The 17,783-nt window shown below is 45.7% G+C and overlaps 1 protein-coding gene across 1 annotated transcript in view; it reads left to right on the plus strand.

Moving 5' to 3' along the window:
* LOC112458560 overlaps positions 1-15,101 on the plus strand; it is a 65,700-nt gene extending 50,599 nt beyond the window's left edge. Inside the window, exons 3-5 of the mRNA XM_025022250.1 lie at positions 5,316-5,652; positions 7,455-8,120; positions 14,535-15,101. Coding sequence (XP_024878018.1) covers positions 5,316-5,652; positions 7,455-8,120; positions 14,535-15,101 — 1,570 coding nt within the window. The remainder of the gene's footprint in view (positions 1-5,315; positions 5,653-7,454; positions 8,121-14,534) is intronic.
* The last annotated feature ends 2,682 nt before the right edge of the window (positions 15,102-17,783 follow it).

A 17,783-nucleotide genomic window follows, 5' to 3' on the forward strand; every position in this document is an offset into this window, starting at 1 on the left:
AACTTTATCCCAAACAGAGTACAAAATGTACCTTGTCTTGTACCTTGTCATGTGCCGCAATATATATTGAAATTTTTATTTCGTTATATTGATGTTTAAAATCTAATTCCAAGATTGAACAAAAAATGATACCTGATTGAACAAAAAAAAATCTAACTCGTATTTTTTCGTACAGAGTCGGCATTAACGATGCAATCAAAATACCTTCAGCGTAGTTCTTTCTCTGTCAGTCGATGTTCATTCGATGAGTAAAAAAAAAACAGCATTTGCGCTCGTATCAGTCGGGCGAAAACCTTTAAGCAAGAGGTAGAAATTGTTTTTACGATTGACGTCTTTCAATATAGAGGGTATGTACACATATATACCGCTCCCTCTCCCTCCCCCCTCTCTCTCTCTCTCTTCGGTTGTCTTCGCGGCAGACGCGCGGACGAAGAATAATTTGAGATTCATCGAGATGCAGCGGGGCGAACCGCTTGTAATTCTTTTCCACCATCACCGGCACAGCGACGTCGCGCCGCGCTCACCCTCTTCGTCTTCGCCCCCCTTTCGTGCCGGCTTGATCCGGCCTGTCTTTTTTTGTCTCGCCATTTGTTCGGAACGGTACGACGTGGAAGTGCGGAAAGAGAATTACGATAGAGCGACAATACGGAGACAGAAGGAGAGTGAGTGTCAAGGGGTAGGAAAAAGGGGGAGCCGAGTCGAAGGGAAGAGAGACAGACGGGAATGTCGTCCCGTCGCAGTTAACTTCGCATTTAACATCTGCCTGGAAGGTTAAAATTTCCCTCGAGGGTTTACTCTCTAAGTTGTACGAGACGAGCGCCGGATATCTTTTGTCCCCGAATCGAGGAAAGAAAATCAGAGGAGGCTTTATCGTTGCGCAATAGACTTTCGGCTTTACCGTCGTATCTCTCCCTGTCTCGCGCTGCAGCGCCAAATCTTCAGCCGGCTCGTCGCGTTGCTCGCGTCGCAGGTATAACAGGAAATTCCAGTCGTGAAACAGAGGAAGGCATGTCGAATACTGATTGTTCCCTATAATATATCCTCGCCTAATAAGATTCCTTTGCCTCTTTGGCGAAAACTTCCTTTTAATAAAAATATATTTTTTTTTATCCACAAATGATTGGATCTAGAAGTTCCTTCGTGAATTAAATTGTAAATAAATAACAGTCCTTCATTTAATTTTGATATTTTAATCTCAAAGTCAGTTGTATAGAAATATAATAATGTTGAATATTAGAAATAGTGAGGAAGATTCAATTAAATTTTTGCTAAGAAAAATCAACCTCAATTGGCCGATAGGCAAACGGCGGCTGGAGGAAGATGCGATGAAGTTCGGGACACGATGTGTATACGTGCTTTTACCCTTTTATCCATTAATTATTTACCGCGAGAGATACCGACTCGCCTATCCAAACTAAACTTTGAGGGGTCCGGACTTTAGTGGCCGTATCTCCTCGCGTTTCTCTCTAAGTAGAGGGCTCTCGACGATAATGCCACCCCAAGAAGTTAGCTTGACGATATACGGGCGAGCAAGATGTTTTACGAAACGAGAAGGTTTCTCTTCGGCTACCTCATAAGTATAGCCACCCCTAAAAGTAGCCCCCCATAAAATTGCGGAATCGATGCTTCGGCGAGCCAAGATACACACCACGGGCATATTTTCACAAATAGGACAACTCACCTTCATTTCTCTCCTAATCCATAAGGTGAAAAAGTGAATTGGCTTTAAATATACATGTAATTCTCTCTACTTTTCGTGGTACATTATTCATCGCGCGGACGGTGCAATAAATCTTGTCGCTCTATAAACGTATAACGTAACATGATCGTTGTAATGTCAGCCTGTCCGCAGAATAGATACATTTCACGGTATAAAGTGTTCATTGTGCAAAGTGACATATAAATCTCATAAAAATTTAATCTTTCACCGCAATTATTTTGATGTCTAAACAATTCGACGTATATGATAATTATCGGGATTAAAAATAATTGTCGTTCTCGTCCTCGTAATAACCTGTCTATAATTAATAGCGCGAGATAAACTTTGGGAAATGCATTTGAAAAACTGCTGCATGGTATATTGTGGCTTTTAGTTTTGCAAGAATGATTGGCACACTCCATCATCGTTAGCGACACTACCGTGTTCGTTGCAACTTACTGCAACTCGTTAGTTACGATTTCAACGTTGTTTTTATAATATCCCAGTACATTTCCAACTCAGTAGCATCACTGTAACCTTTCTTACGCCACAGCTCGCGGCAACGAGCTTTGAGGCGAGCCTTTCTTAATAGTTTTTGCGCGTCGACGATAATGAGACGCTTCCAACGTGGCGTGATTCGATATCTTCATCAGCGGAGAGCGCGAACGAGAAATCTTTCCGTGTGCGTGTATATAATCAACGAGGTGCAATCAGTGAGCGGATTAAAAATAATTTTGCAATAAAAGTGATTGTCCGAATCTGCATATAAAATGAACAATAAACGACGTATTGCGCCGACGAGAGGCGACGAGGGACGCGGATGAGGGGCGTGCACCATCGGACAATTATTGTGTTTGAATCACGAACAATTGAACCGAAACTTGTTGATTTAACGAGCAAACATTCATCCGAGCACATACATACATTTGATGCACCAGCGCCGTGAAACAAAGCTGGGCCGACGGATTTTTCGTGACCCATTCATTTCGCGTCGTCGATTTTACTGCGGGGCATTGTTGCGGTGTGCGCGCAAAACGTTCATATTCGTGCCTCTCCCCCGATGGTGGGTGATTCGCAACGTGGCGAGGATGGAATACGCGGAGGGATGGAATACGGTAAAGACGTACGGTGGAGGACACATCGATAATCGCGGGAGCAACAGACAGCCGTCGCCGCAGCCGCGCCGATTCGATTATATTCTCGACCGAGCCTCGGGGTTTATCGCGCCCGACCGCATAAGGCCGCGGTGATTTTTCGACTTCGTCTCCGCCGCGGCGGAACCCCCGGGGAATATTGAAATCATAACGTGGCACCCATGAATATTATTCAGGTCTTAAGGCAATATAATCCGAAATCGATGGAGCGACGTGGAATAAATTTGGCGGTCTCTCTCTCCCGACGGCGCCCGGGACCTGCGGGAACAGCTTTCGCTCCCTCTCCCCCCGCCGCCGCCCCCGCCGCGACTCGCTCCGGATGGCAGTCCGGAGGACGAACTTCGGTTCCGATGATGATGCCGGTCGCGCACCTGAGCACGTCGCGACGAAGAAACTCCTCACTGCCTTTTCGCTACTTAGTTTTTCCGGTTCTTTCTTCCCCGGAAGGAGAAAAGGATGGTAATGACTTTCGATGTCTCGCCCCGAAGACGGAAACTATCCCCGGATTATCTGGGGAATGTTCAACAGTTCAACGCGGGGAATATCTAATCCTGGGATTAGAGAGAGAGAGTGTAGCCGGAGGTGAAGACGTGATCTCGGAGATACAAAAGATCGGAGCCGCAATTTTACCCGGATTCCCGTTTTGAAAGCATGTCGAACATGCGTTCGTGCGCGCTATATACATCGGAGCGGATGCGAAATGAAGTGAACGAAGGCGGTTGCGGTTGCGTCAAGAATGCGACCGCTCATGTTCTAATAAATCTAATAGACGGCGGGCTCTATACATCTTTACCATCCGCGCGCTTCTCCGTCAATTTGCAAAATTATGGGTTCGGGAAAAACAAGATTGTAATTAACCTTGAAATTCGAGAACTCTCGTTCGCAAAAAAATACCTGTTTCAATAGAATTAAATTACGAGCCTAGGCTTAGCTCATTGCGTATTTTTTTTTAACTTTTGAACGTTACACGACGCGCACAGAGTCGTATATTATAACTGTTAGACTATCTAATATTAAGTTACATTAGGTACGCGTGAGATGCTGCGTTCTTAAAATCGTAAGTCATAAATCAACTATTCATACAAAATGTTCCGTTATTACGACCGAGCCTCCACTAACTACTCTGTGAACACAAGAGTAAAATCGCGATGTGATAAATATAGAGAAAGACATCAATAAAAAATATGACAAAATATTCTGTTGACTGAACCCCATGTATCGCGCGCAATAAAATACTATCAGTCCCCCAACTGATATCTACGAAGTCGAAAAACAAATATTTACAGGACAACATTGTATAATGTCTGTTATCAATGCAGGCTCGGGATAAATATTTTTGCGGCCATGAATGTAACTCTCATGATTCAGATCTTCTATCATGTCCGGGACTTCTATCGATTTTCAAAACTGGTAAATAAGTTACGCTACTCGATAAAAAAATTTATTCGCAAATGCGTTTCTTTTGGACTCATAAACCGTTTCGACGAAATCACGTTGTTCCAGCCTAATCAAGATAAATTATTCAGGGAACGTTAACCGATTCGTGTAATTTAATTAAATAGGAATTTCACAGATTCAAGTGCCAATCGATCATAGACGTCAATGTATCGCGTACCGTTTATACAGCGCTTGAAACGTTAATGTGAACGTCACTCCATCATCCATATGTCCATAATTATGGATGAGTAGACGCGCGATTTGTCGGGTGCTGCTATTCAAGCCGTTAGATCGTGCTCAGCGTTGAGATAAAACTCCGCAAAACGTTGGGAAAATTATTGTGCCGTAATCTTTCCGTTTCGACACGTTGGGCGTTCGATATTCGCGCGGTCCAGAACGCGGCATGCAGGCGTGGAAGAGAGAGATGAGAATGAACAATGCAACGACACTTCTCTCTCCCAAGGATTAGCATTGGCAAATTAATTTTCTTCGTTTTTCTCAATTACTCCTCGCTTAGCTCCGTTCAGTATTATTAACCACGCATTATTACGATCCAGTAAAACGCGGGCGGAAAGCAATTATTCCGGCGGACGCGGATTTACGTGCGGATCCCGCGTGTCCCCGTTAGAAACGGAATCCGGCGCGACTCGGATTCGTTCGTGCGTGGGTGTTTCCTTTATAACTCGCTTTCCGGGATTAGCACGGAATGATGACCGCAACAACCGAGAGCATGTGCGTCCTCCCTGCGATATATTTTTATCGCAGGAGAGACGAAGCGGGACCGCATTTCTCTCTTACGCTATATAATCGTCCGAACGCCGTGCATTTAATGACTAGAAGCAATATACGCACACGTCGTATATTTATGGGCATAGTTTATCTGAAGACGCTTAATTGCTTCGAAATAATAACCATTAATTTTTTTTACAATACAAGTCGCGCACTCGAAATCGTTCGTAGATAAGAAACTAATTGATGTCCCTACGCGACGAGTTCTTCATGAAAATGTTTCGTTTGAATTTCAGATCCGCTAATTATATCAACGGTACCAAGCAGTGCGAGCTCTCGGATATGGACAGGCTGACGGTCGCCGGCTCGAGCGCCTTCCAGGCGGCGAAGGGTGTGGATTATTTGGAAAACCACTGCGTGGAGGAGCCAGTGAAACTCTGCGAGTTCAAGAAGCTGACCGGCCGCATACTGAAGACCGTGGACTCCGTTTACCAGGACGTCGGCACGTCCGACGAGTGCCGCGAATTGTGCCTGAACTCGCCGTTCCGCTGTCACTCCTACGATTACGGTGACACCGGTGACATGGTCTGCCGTCTCAGTCATCATTCCCGCGCCACCCTCTCCGACATTCAGGTAAGAAATTCGAGCTCCTCAGTGATGCGAAATCATCACGCGAATATAATCTACACAATTTATACCAGCGGCAGCGAGTTTAAGTTTGTGAGGAAAAACTTTCGCGAATTGAATTTCGCGAAGCGAAACTGAAATTGTTGCTATACGCGCGAGAAACGGACATTGTCGCGTTCCCGATTTACTTGCTGAGTTTGCCGTATGCGGTTTAATTCATCGGGAGTGTTTAAAATAGAGTTCCGCGCGCAGCTTTGCGACCACCGCGCGTCGTTTCGCTCGCCGCATCGCAGTGCGGGATTCTTGAAAGGCCCGGTGGGGATTTTCTATAAATGCGATTACGTCGCACACATGCAAATCGGAGTTGAACAATCCGCCGAGGGCGCATTCGTGGAAAATCGAGTTTTCATCGCAGACGCTTTCCCTATCGAACTACCCGAGCTCGACCGAATGTGAATCGCATTCGGTGTCCCGGGAGAAAATCAAAAGAAAAATTTAGCGACCACCAATTCGTCGGGTTCGATTATCGGCAGCACCTTTTTGCGCACACCGCCACAGCGCGACGAATATACGGAAACAAATACCAATAGCGGGGAATTAAACAATTCTTCGTACGAATAATCGTTGTAGTGGAATATTTAAACAGCGTGAACCGAATCGGAATATCATTTCAACGTCGCAGTATATGGACGGCCATATACGGGTTTCACGCGCGATTATTCACTCGGAGATGAGCAAATAATATGTGTAATGGGAAGATGATCGTGTGCGTGGGATCCGTGACGGGCTCTATGGGTGGTTACGCAAGCACATCAGCGGCATCTCCACAAATATACAAATTATTAACTGTGGCGATAGCGCGAAACGTCAAGAGTATTTATCAGCGTAATATCCGCGAATAATTTGTTTCATCGTAGAGGACCATCGAGTCTCGAACGAGGAGCGATAAATAGCGTTGTATAAAGGGATTTCAAATAATTCTTTGAAAGTGACAAGCGCGTGAATCAGAGCGGATTATCATTCCGTTCGATATAAATGAAAATGCATCCATATATATATATATATATATATATATATATTTATACATATATATATATATATATTATTGATAATTATTGGTTTTTGATGTATCGCATCGAATAGATTGAAACGCGACGTTTTAGATTTGGAGAATAAAGAACATGGTTAATTATTTGTACAAATAAAGTTATATATTCTCATTTCGCGTAATATATTGCATCAGAAATGAAAATCAATTCAATCACCTACTTCCTTTTAGAATTTTTCGACAGACAAAAATTCTGTATTTGAAAAAAGCTCTGACGAGATATTTTCTGTGTAAATTGCCGATTTCACGCGCTCCTATTCAGGATGTGTGCGCGTTGTCGAATATCGTAATATAATTGCTATGCGAACTATATCACTGAAGACCCCAATATACAGTACGGTTTAACGGAATTTTTCGATGTACTCTTTTCGTTCGTTGTTCGATTCTCGTCATAAATTCTCTGGAAGTTTTTGTGTAAGCCCGATGCAAGCTATCAAAATCTCCCAACCATGGTGAAGCGAGCAAAATAGAAGAGTGATGAATAAATCGGTCGGGGTAGTAGCTTTGCGAAGTTTAATTGCGAAATATCCGTGCTTTGCGAAATATCTGTATTTTGGAATTTACCATTGTGTCGCCCGTTATAATTCCTTTAAATTAATACCGTGACAAATCGCATTAACGCGCGATATATATATCGAATATGGTATACTTGGTGGGAGCGAGCGATGAATAACGGGCCGAAAATAAACGATAATTTCAGGATCCGTACCTCGACGTACCGGAAGCGTCCACGTACGAGCTGAGCTCCTGCTACAACGTGACCATCGACTGCCGCGCCGGCGACATGGTGACCCGAATTCAGACGAGCAAGCTCTTCTACGGCAAGGTTTACGCGAAGGGCTCGCCCAACTCGTGCGTGCAGGACATCAAGGGCGCGCTCGAGTTCGAGCTTCGCATGGCGTACGACGATCTCGAGTGTAACATAAGGCAGCAGGGCCTCGGCCGGTACCTGAACGACGTGATCATCCAGCATCACGACACCATTGTCACCAGCTCCGATCTCGGCCTGGCTGTGACTTGCCAGTACGACCTCACTAACAAGACCGTGTCCAACGAGGTCGATCTTGGCGTGCACGGCGACATCACGCCCGCTCTCTCGGAGGAGGTGATCGTCGACTCGCCGAACGTCGCCATGAAGATTACCGATCGCAGCGGAAACGAAGCTATCCCCTCCGCCGAGGTCGGCGATCCTTTGGCGCTCAAATTCGAGATCCTCGACCCCAACAGCCCGTACGAGATCTTCGTCCGCGAGCTGGTCGCCATGGACGGCGTCGACTCCAGTGAGATTGTTTTGATCGACTCGGACGGCTGCCCCACTGACCACGTCATCATGGGTCCGCTTTACAAATCGGTCAACACTGGCAAGGTAAGTTCCAGCGTATCATATAATTTCGCCATTTTTGTAAAAATCCTGTCCGGCACTTAATTAAACTTGTGAGAAAAAAGAAGCCATCGGTGGAATCGAAAAATAAAATGTTACAGACAAACGGAAGCTTCTCCCTCGCGGTTAATATCTTCTTTCTAATTTTCTTAGCCTTAACGTAGCGCTGCAGCGCTGGAAAATTATTTCCAAGGAAATGAGTGTAGTCGGTATTTGCTCTAAATGTTCCTCTTGATACCGCTTTAATAGAAACGTCTTTCCACTCAATCATTTCATGCATCGCAGTCGTAAGCCGGTACAAAGTAAACAATGAAGGAAAAGCTATTTGAATAAAAACTATCATGTCGTACAAACCTATCCCGAGTTTTAAAAACCTTATTTATTTAAAGTCCCCCATAAGAAAAAATCAAGAGGCGTTAAATCAGACGATCTCAGAGGTCACATGACCATTTTTTACTTATTACGTGTTTAATATTTGTTTATAACTTCGTAATAATTTGTCGGGTAAAATCCGAGACACCCTGTACACGCGCGTGGTTGCTCTGAAGATATAATAGAAAGGACGGATAAATATATATCGATTCAAATTTGACGATCGTACACGATACCCGGAGGCCGACAAGTTGATCATGATGATTGACGCCTATAACGTCGATGCTCGTTGACGAGTATTTTGTGGAAATGCGCGCGTACCTCGAAAATACGCGCGGGCGTAAAGCGACCGGATGGAAAAAGAGCGAGATGGAGAAGCAGACACGAGTCAACCGGTCGATCTGACTTCATGCTAATCCATCACCCGAACGGATTTTATGACGGGAAGCAATTTGCCCGGCCTGTAATAGGTCGCGTCGATGATGCGCCGCCGTCTTGGAGATGACGTGCCGTGACATGCATGGCATGCGGGCACATTGGTCTGGCACAACGATCATTACTTTCCGCGTGTTCCACATAAGGGAGCGTAAGATTACCCCCCAATGCCGGGAATAAGAATTTAACAGCGAGATTCGTTCGATCGGCATCCTTAAATATTCTGATTTTTACTCGTAATTTACTCGTACGAATAACTTTTATTAAATAGCTTTTATATAATTTTTTTTCTATAAAATAACGTTTAACAATTAAGCCACGTTTGTCGCACAAGTTCTCACGGTCTGCCTCATATAAAATTATTTTAAAAAAAAGAGGCGATATATGATTGAGAATGGACGTCTTTCATTCAAATGTATGAAGACGGATCATTAAATAATGGAATACCGTTGCGTTTCAAAACGACCGAGCTTGTATATAGAGCCCGCGATTATTACTTCCGCGTTTCCCGCATAAGGTAACATGGGAATTGACTCCGCGATCGCGATTAGATCGCGAAAAAATAGTTTAATCCTCTACTCTTTCCTCGCGCGATGCGTGAAGTATATCGTGGGTGAGCTGGAGAGCGAAAATGCATTAGGGCGGAAGTACAATAATTCTTGCGCGGTTAATAGGTATAGGCGATCGCCACGTATTGACCTCGATAGACCAATTACACATATACCGCTCGTACATTTTGCACGATGACTCGCACGATATAACGTCGGACGCGCGCGCCCGCGCCGCGCCGCCGCGCCGCAATGAGAATTACGATTCCGCGCGCGGCGCGGCGCGCTGGGCATTAATAAACCTATAAAAATGTTTGCCGATAATTCGAGCAGTCGTTCTTACGTTAGTCTAACCGGCGGCGCGGCGATATAACCGGCTTTGGACTTTGCCAATTATGTTTTTCTCTTTGTATCGCGGAAGTGCGAACACGAAGGATTTTCTTTGGCTACATTGTGTTCGTGGCGCGCAACATTTGACCAGCTGTGCCCGCGCGCGGTCGTGGACCGCGTGGCTGATGCGCTTCACGTGTCGACGAGTAAAACAAACGGATCGTTACGATAGTGGCAGGTAGGAGAACGAGTGGAGCCGGAGCGAAGGTGGAGCAATAAGAGAGAGAGGCGCACGGCCTCGTTAACTCGTCGTTCCACATCATTTGCTCGCGCGAGCACGGCCGCGCCACGGCGCAATATCGCTTTATTAGAAAGTAATAACAGTCGTAGTAGAAACAAAGAGTAAATTTATATCGGGTACGTACGGTAAGACGCCCGGCATCAAGATATATCACCTACAGTCGTTCCTGTATCAAGGGCGTCGTGGCGCCCTTTTCCGGTTTAGAACGTGCGCACCACCACGTTCTGGCTGATCTCGTTTCCTGACCGCGGCTGATCACGAAGGGCTAACCCCATTTCCTGTCGAGCGCTACGATACGAAGATAGAGATCTTGTTGATGCTTGCTTATCTCTCGGGTGAATTTTGTCGAGCGGCCAAGAATGAGAAAAGTTTTTCTCGCTTGTATTCAATTTTGCATCTCTCGCGTTTAATCAAGACGGGATGTATGTAAATTCTAATCTGTAGAAGCGTAACGTAACTTGAAAAAGAAGATTTCATCGCGAAGATTTCACGCCGTTTATTATCCGTACGCACCTTATTTGCCTGTCGAACTGGCATGAATGATAAAACGCCTGACAACAACTTTGATATACGCCACGCTATCAGCTATCAATAATCTCCGTCGTTTGCGACAGTATACCGTCATTATGATATGGTAATAAACGTTCGCAACATTGATTCTCGGTAAACGAAGGGGCATCGTTTGACCCGAGATATACCGATAGCAGGAAGTTGCTTGTTCATTCCTTGTCTTTCTTCAGCTCAGGAGGCTGGCAGATGTTTTCCCTCCCGCAGATGTGAGCACGAGTTAATAAAGGATTAATAATTAATTATTACCAAGAACACTAGTACTTATACGTTAGCTTCAAGTTGATAAGAACGTTTGCGATTACCATTACAATAATTAATTATCTAATTAATATTCCGATAGTTATTCAGAGCAAGTGAATTGATGTCCATTAAAGAATGCTTAATAAATGTTGAAAAGTATATAAGGAATATAGACTTAAATTTTGAAAGGAAATATGAGTGTTTCCGCTTCTGTCGAATTAATAAAATTATTTTTGCAAATGTAAGACAAAAACTATATAAATGTTTGTCGAACTCTGAAATCTGTAATTTAACGAACTGTTCGAAAAGCAAATTGTTTAATATCTAAAGATAAAGATCCTAAACTTTCTCAATATTTATACCGTTGGTATAAAATATCTTCCATGCATGTCGCATCTTCTACATATGAAAGTTTCTTCTACACGTGTAAGAGCTTCGTGCCATTAATAACCCCGTCTGAGAATAGGAAAGATTTGTCTCGTACAAACGTGGCTCGTAAAATAAACAAGCAAACGCGTCGCGCAAGTCAACCGGTACACATCGCCGTTGATTTTATTAATCCTTATAGATAGGGATAAAAAGAGAAACGATCGTCGGTGGTGAAAGCGCGCGCGGAGCGCGGCATCCTCGGTGACGGTGCAGCATTGCGCCTCGTCTAACCAGAAATTTGCCAAAAGTTCGGCTGCTTTTCGGTATGTCCGTCACGTAACCGGGCCGCGGTACGAAGGCTCTCTTCCATTTCGCAACCGGTTTGAATGAAATTGGAAACATTTCTCAACCGCCACGTCCGTGTACGTAAACTCGTAAGGGAGCGCGCAACCCCCCTACACACGTGTAGGGATGAACCAAGGCGGATAGGGGGGAGAGAGAGAGAGAGAGAGAGAGAGAGAGAGAGAGAGAGAGAGAGAGAGAGAGAGAGAGAGAGCCCCCGCGGCTGACTTATAAAGCAGACAAAGCGGGATCAGGTTGAGCCGCGCCGTAAAAGCGCGGGCGGCGAGTCTTACGATCTGACTGATCTGATGCGGTACATTTATGACGGGCTCCTCTTTCCCGTCCTTTCCCATCGCCGACGTCGTTGCCGCTGAAGGAGACTTATCGTCGGCGCGTACCAGATGCCGCGGATACAGCGGCTGTGTGTTTCTTTTACTCGGCGCGTACAGCTCTACGTACATACTTCTCTCTATGTTTCTCTCTTTCTCCGCCTCTCAAACTCTCGCGTCCCCGGGCTTTCCTCCTCTTCCTTCGATCCGCTTACGCTTCTTCTTCCATCCGCTACGAATGTGCAATCGCTCTCGCTTTTCCCCCGCGGAGAATGGACCTTCCGCTACTCTTTCTGCGCGGGATGACGTTGGGTTAATAAAGTTCCGCTCGTTCCACTAGACGCGGGCAAGCGAGGCAAAGAAACGGCTAAATGAAGCTGTACGTGGAGAACGAAGCATATTTTAATGTCTTACTTCCCGCCGATAATATACGCGCTCCGGTGTGTAAATACGATGAACTTGGTGATGCGCCGCAGAAACCAGTTTTCGACGTGCACACGAGCGTGGCGCCTAACCTTACGTACCTACCCGGCCTTTCTCAGTTTCTCAAAGAGTTCAGCTTCGGGAAAGATCGCGTCTCGGGACTTGACCCTGCGAGCGTGCAGTGAATGATCTGAATGAAGAGAAATCAATGACGAGCCGTGGTGCACGGACGTACCTATGAATATATTACGGCCGGCGCGGCGTTCCTCTCGGGTAAAACGATGATCGCGAGATTACTCCGCGGACGACGAGCCTAACGAGCGAACACGAGTGATTATCATACGTTCGTTTTGTAGGAGACTATGAGAAAGCGAGAAAGAGAGAAAGAAACAGAGGAGGAGGAAGAGGAGGGGAGAGGGAGGAGAGAGAGAGAGAGAGACTTGAATTCCCCGTACCAATTCCCGATCAACGCGGTGTACCGAGGCGATGGTGGAAAAACTTGCGTGCAATATAAGCGCGATAGGCTGTAAACGAAATAAAAAAGATTTTAACAGATAGATCCGCTTGTCGCGAGAAAATGGGAATTACAACGATGCGCTTGGTCGCGCCATTTGCCGGGATGGATATACGCGCGCTCTAATGGCGCGCGTAAAAGCGGGTACTTGGGCTGTTTTTCATGTCATAATCCTGTGTAATTGCCGTTATATGGCCTTACCTAATAAAGAACGAAGAGAAAAAAATTGGACGCAGCTGCCGCGGGGACGTGAAAAACCAGTTTGAAGCGATCATCTCTTACGCATATTGCGTGCGACGGCCGACGCCCGTGTTACGCGATTCCTGACATCCGCATTCTGTAATCCCTCTCGTCTGTCGTAAGAACCATAAGCGGTTTTTTTTTCTTCCTTACACCGCCGCGTGCCCCGCGATCGCGAGAGTAAAATCGCGCCGTCGCGCCCCGGCGAGCTGACTTTGGGATATAGTTGAAAATTTATGTGAGAGCGACATATGGGGTAAGATTTACCATTATTCCGCATCCACACTGAATTCTACGACCGCCCGTGACGGAATTTCAGAATTAATGCGACACGACGCTGCTTAGTTGAGTCGACAGCCACCGACATCGCGTATGAATTACCGAGTATGTAAAAAAACAAAAAACAATAAGATACGCGCGCGTTTTGCAGCTGTCTCACGCTGATTACATTTGCTATTGTTAGGCAGTTTCTAACTTGGTGAAAAAAAGCCAGGTATAAATCTGTCGGTGTTTCGAAATCCGACGCAAACACCACCACTTTCAGTTAACGTCGTCGCCTGATGGCACTTTAATTCGTTTCTTACGATGAAAAAAACTCTGGAAATTCTATACGTAAGTACCAGGATAATAAAGAACGGGTGAAAGAGAAGTGGTGACGATATAACGCGCCGCAAATGTCATAATATTGGCGCTGTAGTTTGCTAACGGTATGCGAACACGACAAAAGCTCCGAGCGGCGAAATCGTTGCGTTCCGAGGAGCCATTCGGCACAGGTGTTTATGTATTATCCGAGGCGACAAGTAACGGCGTGAAACAATTGGTTACGTGACTTGCAATCCGTCGAAAGGGACCGATGGAGTACGAGGAAGTTCGTTTTATTACATTCCACGTATCGAATTTCCTGTTCTTCCCTGAAATGTATTTACACGCCGTGTCGGAAATTAAAAAGCAAAGATCACGACATTCGCTTATTTGTCATCATTATTAGCATCAAATTTAGAGAAAATTAAGATATAAATCTTTTACGCACACCTCCCCACCCCCCTCTCTCTCTCTCACGTAAATTAAATCAAAATGTTTAGCTTAATATTCTATTAAATTAAATAAGCTATACGCGTAAACATCGCTCTTTTAAATTTATGCGCTTCCTAACGCTGCAATAATTTTCTACTCGGCGAAAAGGATTCAAATTAATTCAATTAGTCCGAAGCAGTAATTTATGCCACTGTCTTAAATTGATTTCTCGCATTCATAAAATCGTAAAGCACTTCTATTAGCTCTCGTAATTAGATATTCTATGATTTGTATAACGCCCTCGTCAGTAATTTCCTTTTATTCTTACAAACTCTCAAGTCACTTATCTTCTTTCTCTTTTTTGTTTTACAGATACTGCTGTCGCACTTTGACGCCTTCAAGTTCCCAAGTTCGGAAGTGGTGCAATTCCGCGCTCTGGTCACCCCGTGCATGCCGACCTGCGAGCCCGTGCAGTGCGATCAGGAGGAGACGACCGGTGAGCTGCGCTCGGTCATCTCCTTCGGCAGACGCCGTCGCCGTCGTCGCTCCACCGCCGTCGGCTCCCAGAGCCGCGAGGACCTCCTCCTGGTGCAGTCCATCCAGATCACGGACAAGTTCGGCTTCGAGCGCGACGGTAAGTCACCGAACGCCACCTCGGCGACGAGGGACACCGTTTTCGTCGAGAGCGAGGACATATCGTCGACAATGGGGATGTGCATCAATCTGGGGGAGGCGATCGTAGCCGGCACCGTCTTCCTCGTCGCCCAGATCGCCATCATAGCGGCATGGACCTTCACCTGGCAGCGACGCCGGCAGATGCTGAAGCACCAGGAGGCGCTCTCGGTCTCCGTTTCCGTGCCCGGTATGCACTCCATGCCCGGGCGCACCGACAGTCTCTGTAAGTTGTACGACGGCGGATACTCCGCGCGTCGTTTCTGAACGACTTCCACCACCAGCTCCCCACGGCATATCGTCAATCTCGTCTTCCTGCGTATAAATCGCTATTAACGAATCTTTGGCTGACTTCACATGGACCTGTGAGTTCTCTCAAAACCGGCGCGTGCCGGCGCTAAGAGGGTCGTGCGATTCGTGTCACGATTCTCGAGGCGATCTACAGCAAAAGTAACACTCTCACGCGGCTCTCTCTTGGAATCTTTCTAAAGAAATTCGGATGGTTCGCTATTTCGTACTTATAAATATACAAAACTTCTATGAGTGTACCGCATTGCGAGGTTGCAGCCAATATACGTAGCTTTTAGTGGAGCATGCCCTTTACCCACCCACGCTTACCTTGTAGAAGGGTGGAAGCTTTGCAGAGGCGTTCTACTAATTTCAATTAGATTCGGTTAGATGGGCAGATCGCGGAGTTTGTCTGAACGCGCGTCGGGATAGACCGATAGAGGGACACGTTCGTACGCTACGATTAAAAAAAAAATTGAAGCAAAATGATCGCTGCCCATCTCTACGAATGTTCTCGTATACACATTATTAGACACTATTACAGACGCATCTTCTTTTTCGTCCCAAACTTCATTTCCTCGCAGCTGACCCAACGTAAGGAAACCGATCGACTTCGCCGTATCACTTGATCGAAGTTGCTCCTGCAGCTTCGTCTCCCCGGTTTAAAGTGGCATAATTACACACTCGTGTATGCACACGTGCTGATAATGCCGGTGGATTACTGAACGAAATAATTAGGCGCAATTGTGCGCTTGATTACTCGCTACATCTGTCGCTCTTATTGAAGGCACAAATATCAGTGTCTTTGAATCGACATTTCTGGTCAAGGTCATCGCGGCGAGCAATGAAATCGTATATATCATCAATTTCGTCTGTCTCTTGGGTGGCCGGTTATTTCGTGGAAGGAGGAGCAAGGTTGCAATTACGATCCGTACCGGCAACCTTTAATTAGCGTAACGTTCAATGTCCAGGCGACCTTCGTGCGTGCGCGTACCGTCGTTCGTAACGAAAATCGACGCCGTCCAAAAGGGGACGCTTCTCAGAAGAGCGGATTGAAAGAGCGCGATAAACGGGGGGAGAAAAAAAAAGGAAAGGGGAAGCTTTCTCGTAATATCGTGTCGATACTTAATCCGCATCCGATCTGAGACGCATACCGAGAATCACACGCTTCACGCCGAGGCTAAATCGATTTCTTACTTTGTTCCGTGATAAAAGTGTTCCGTCTCGCCACACCACTTCCGCCGGTAAGTAGTTGATAATGTAACGGCCGCAAAAATTCGAAGCTGCGAAGAGAGTAATCGATTTCGCGCGCGCGAGTTCGGTCGGTTTCTTGCGCCCACGTGCATCGCCACGCCGCAGCAGCCACCGTCGCCGCCGTGCCCTTTTCCCCTTCGCTTTGCCCTGCCCTCACAAGCTACTTTTACCGTCCCCTTTTTTTTCCTCTCTCTCGAGACGACGTGACGCGATGTGGGACACGTCTCCGGCACCGATGTGACTCTGCGGGTGATGGAGGTTGACGCGTATTCGCGTATACGTTGACTACCGGCATGGCTACCCGGCATGGACTCTAATTAGCATTGGGAATTGAACGTGATTATGCAGACGTGTAGCGTAGGATATCAACGGTTACGGCGCGGCGAGAAGCTCGAGCGGCGGGCTAAATACAGATACAGGGATGAAGGAGGGAAAAGGGATTTGAGTCGGAACGAGAAACAGAGGTAGGACCTAGAAACGTGGTGAGCTCGGTGAAGAGGGGTAAAAGGTTCGCGCGCAAAGGGGTTGGCGGAAGGTTAATTGCCTCTTGTGGCGTCTCGGGGTTAAGCTAAGCTTGCGGGGGTAACGCTTGATGGGGTTGAATCTAGCTCCGAGAGTAAAGGGAGGGAGAGGGAGAGAGATAGAGAGAGGGGGGAGAGGGGTAGGATCACATCGAGGATAGCTATCTCTCCATAGCAGAATCACGTAACCTCGACCCCCTTCCGACGTAACCTTAGTCATGTCCCTTATCCTTAGCCATCCCATAGCGGCCAGGTTAATTTACGTCGTGACATGTGAGCTTATCAATTCGGATTGACATATTCGAGCTGAGAGAGGCAATCAAAAAGATCAAATTAAAAAAGTTGATCGGTATGATTAAAAAAACTTGTTTCTGAATACGTAAGCAATAAAATATTGCGTTCTCCATCGGTCCGCAATTCCATCGTCAGACATTTTGAGAAAATTCTAAAGGACAAAGCCGCGTCGATAATGTCAAACACAGAAAAATCCAGTTTGTAACAGTCATTGTACAACATTTTCTGTATGAACCGCAAATAAAAGGTATTTGTCAAATTCACATTGCTCGGCAAGCAGAGAAATAGAAAGAAACGAAAAGTCAGTTTCTGCAAATAAGAGATATATGAAATATTTTATAATTTATATACACAACTTTCGGAAGAACGTCATAAAGATAATTAATCTGTTTATTTTAATTTATAGCATTTTATGATTGAATATTATTTGTGGTGTAGCAATAGAAAATAACTAAATTTTCCGATTTCGATTTTATTTTGCTTTAAAAAACTTCAAGAAAAAAGAGAGATAGATAGAAAGCAGAAAGATGTAATACGCCGCAACATCAAGAAATACAAATCTGTTATCTATACCAGCCTTATCGATTTCACC

Source organism: Temnothorax curvispinosus, unplaced genomic scaffold, assembly GCF_003070985.1.
Source record: "Temnothorax curvispinosus isolate PA1 unplaced genomic scaffold, ASM307098v1 QBEX01008992.1, whole genome shotgun sequence".
Classification (NCBI taxonomy): Eukaryota; Metazoa; Arthropoda; class Insecta; order Hymenoptera; family Formicidae; genus Temnothorax; species Temnothorax curvispinosus.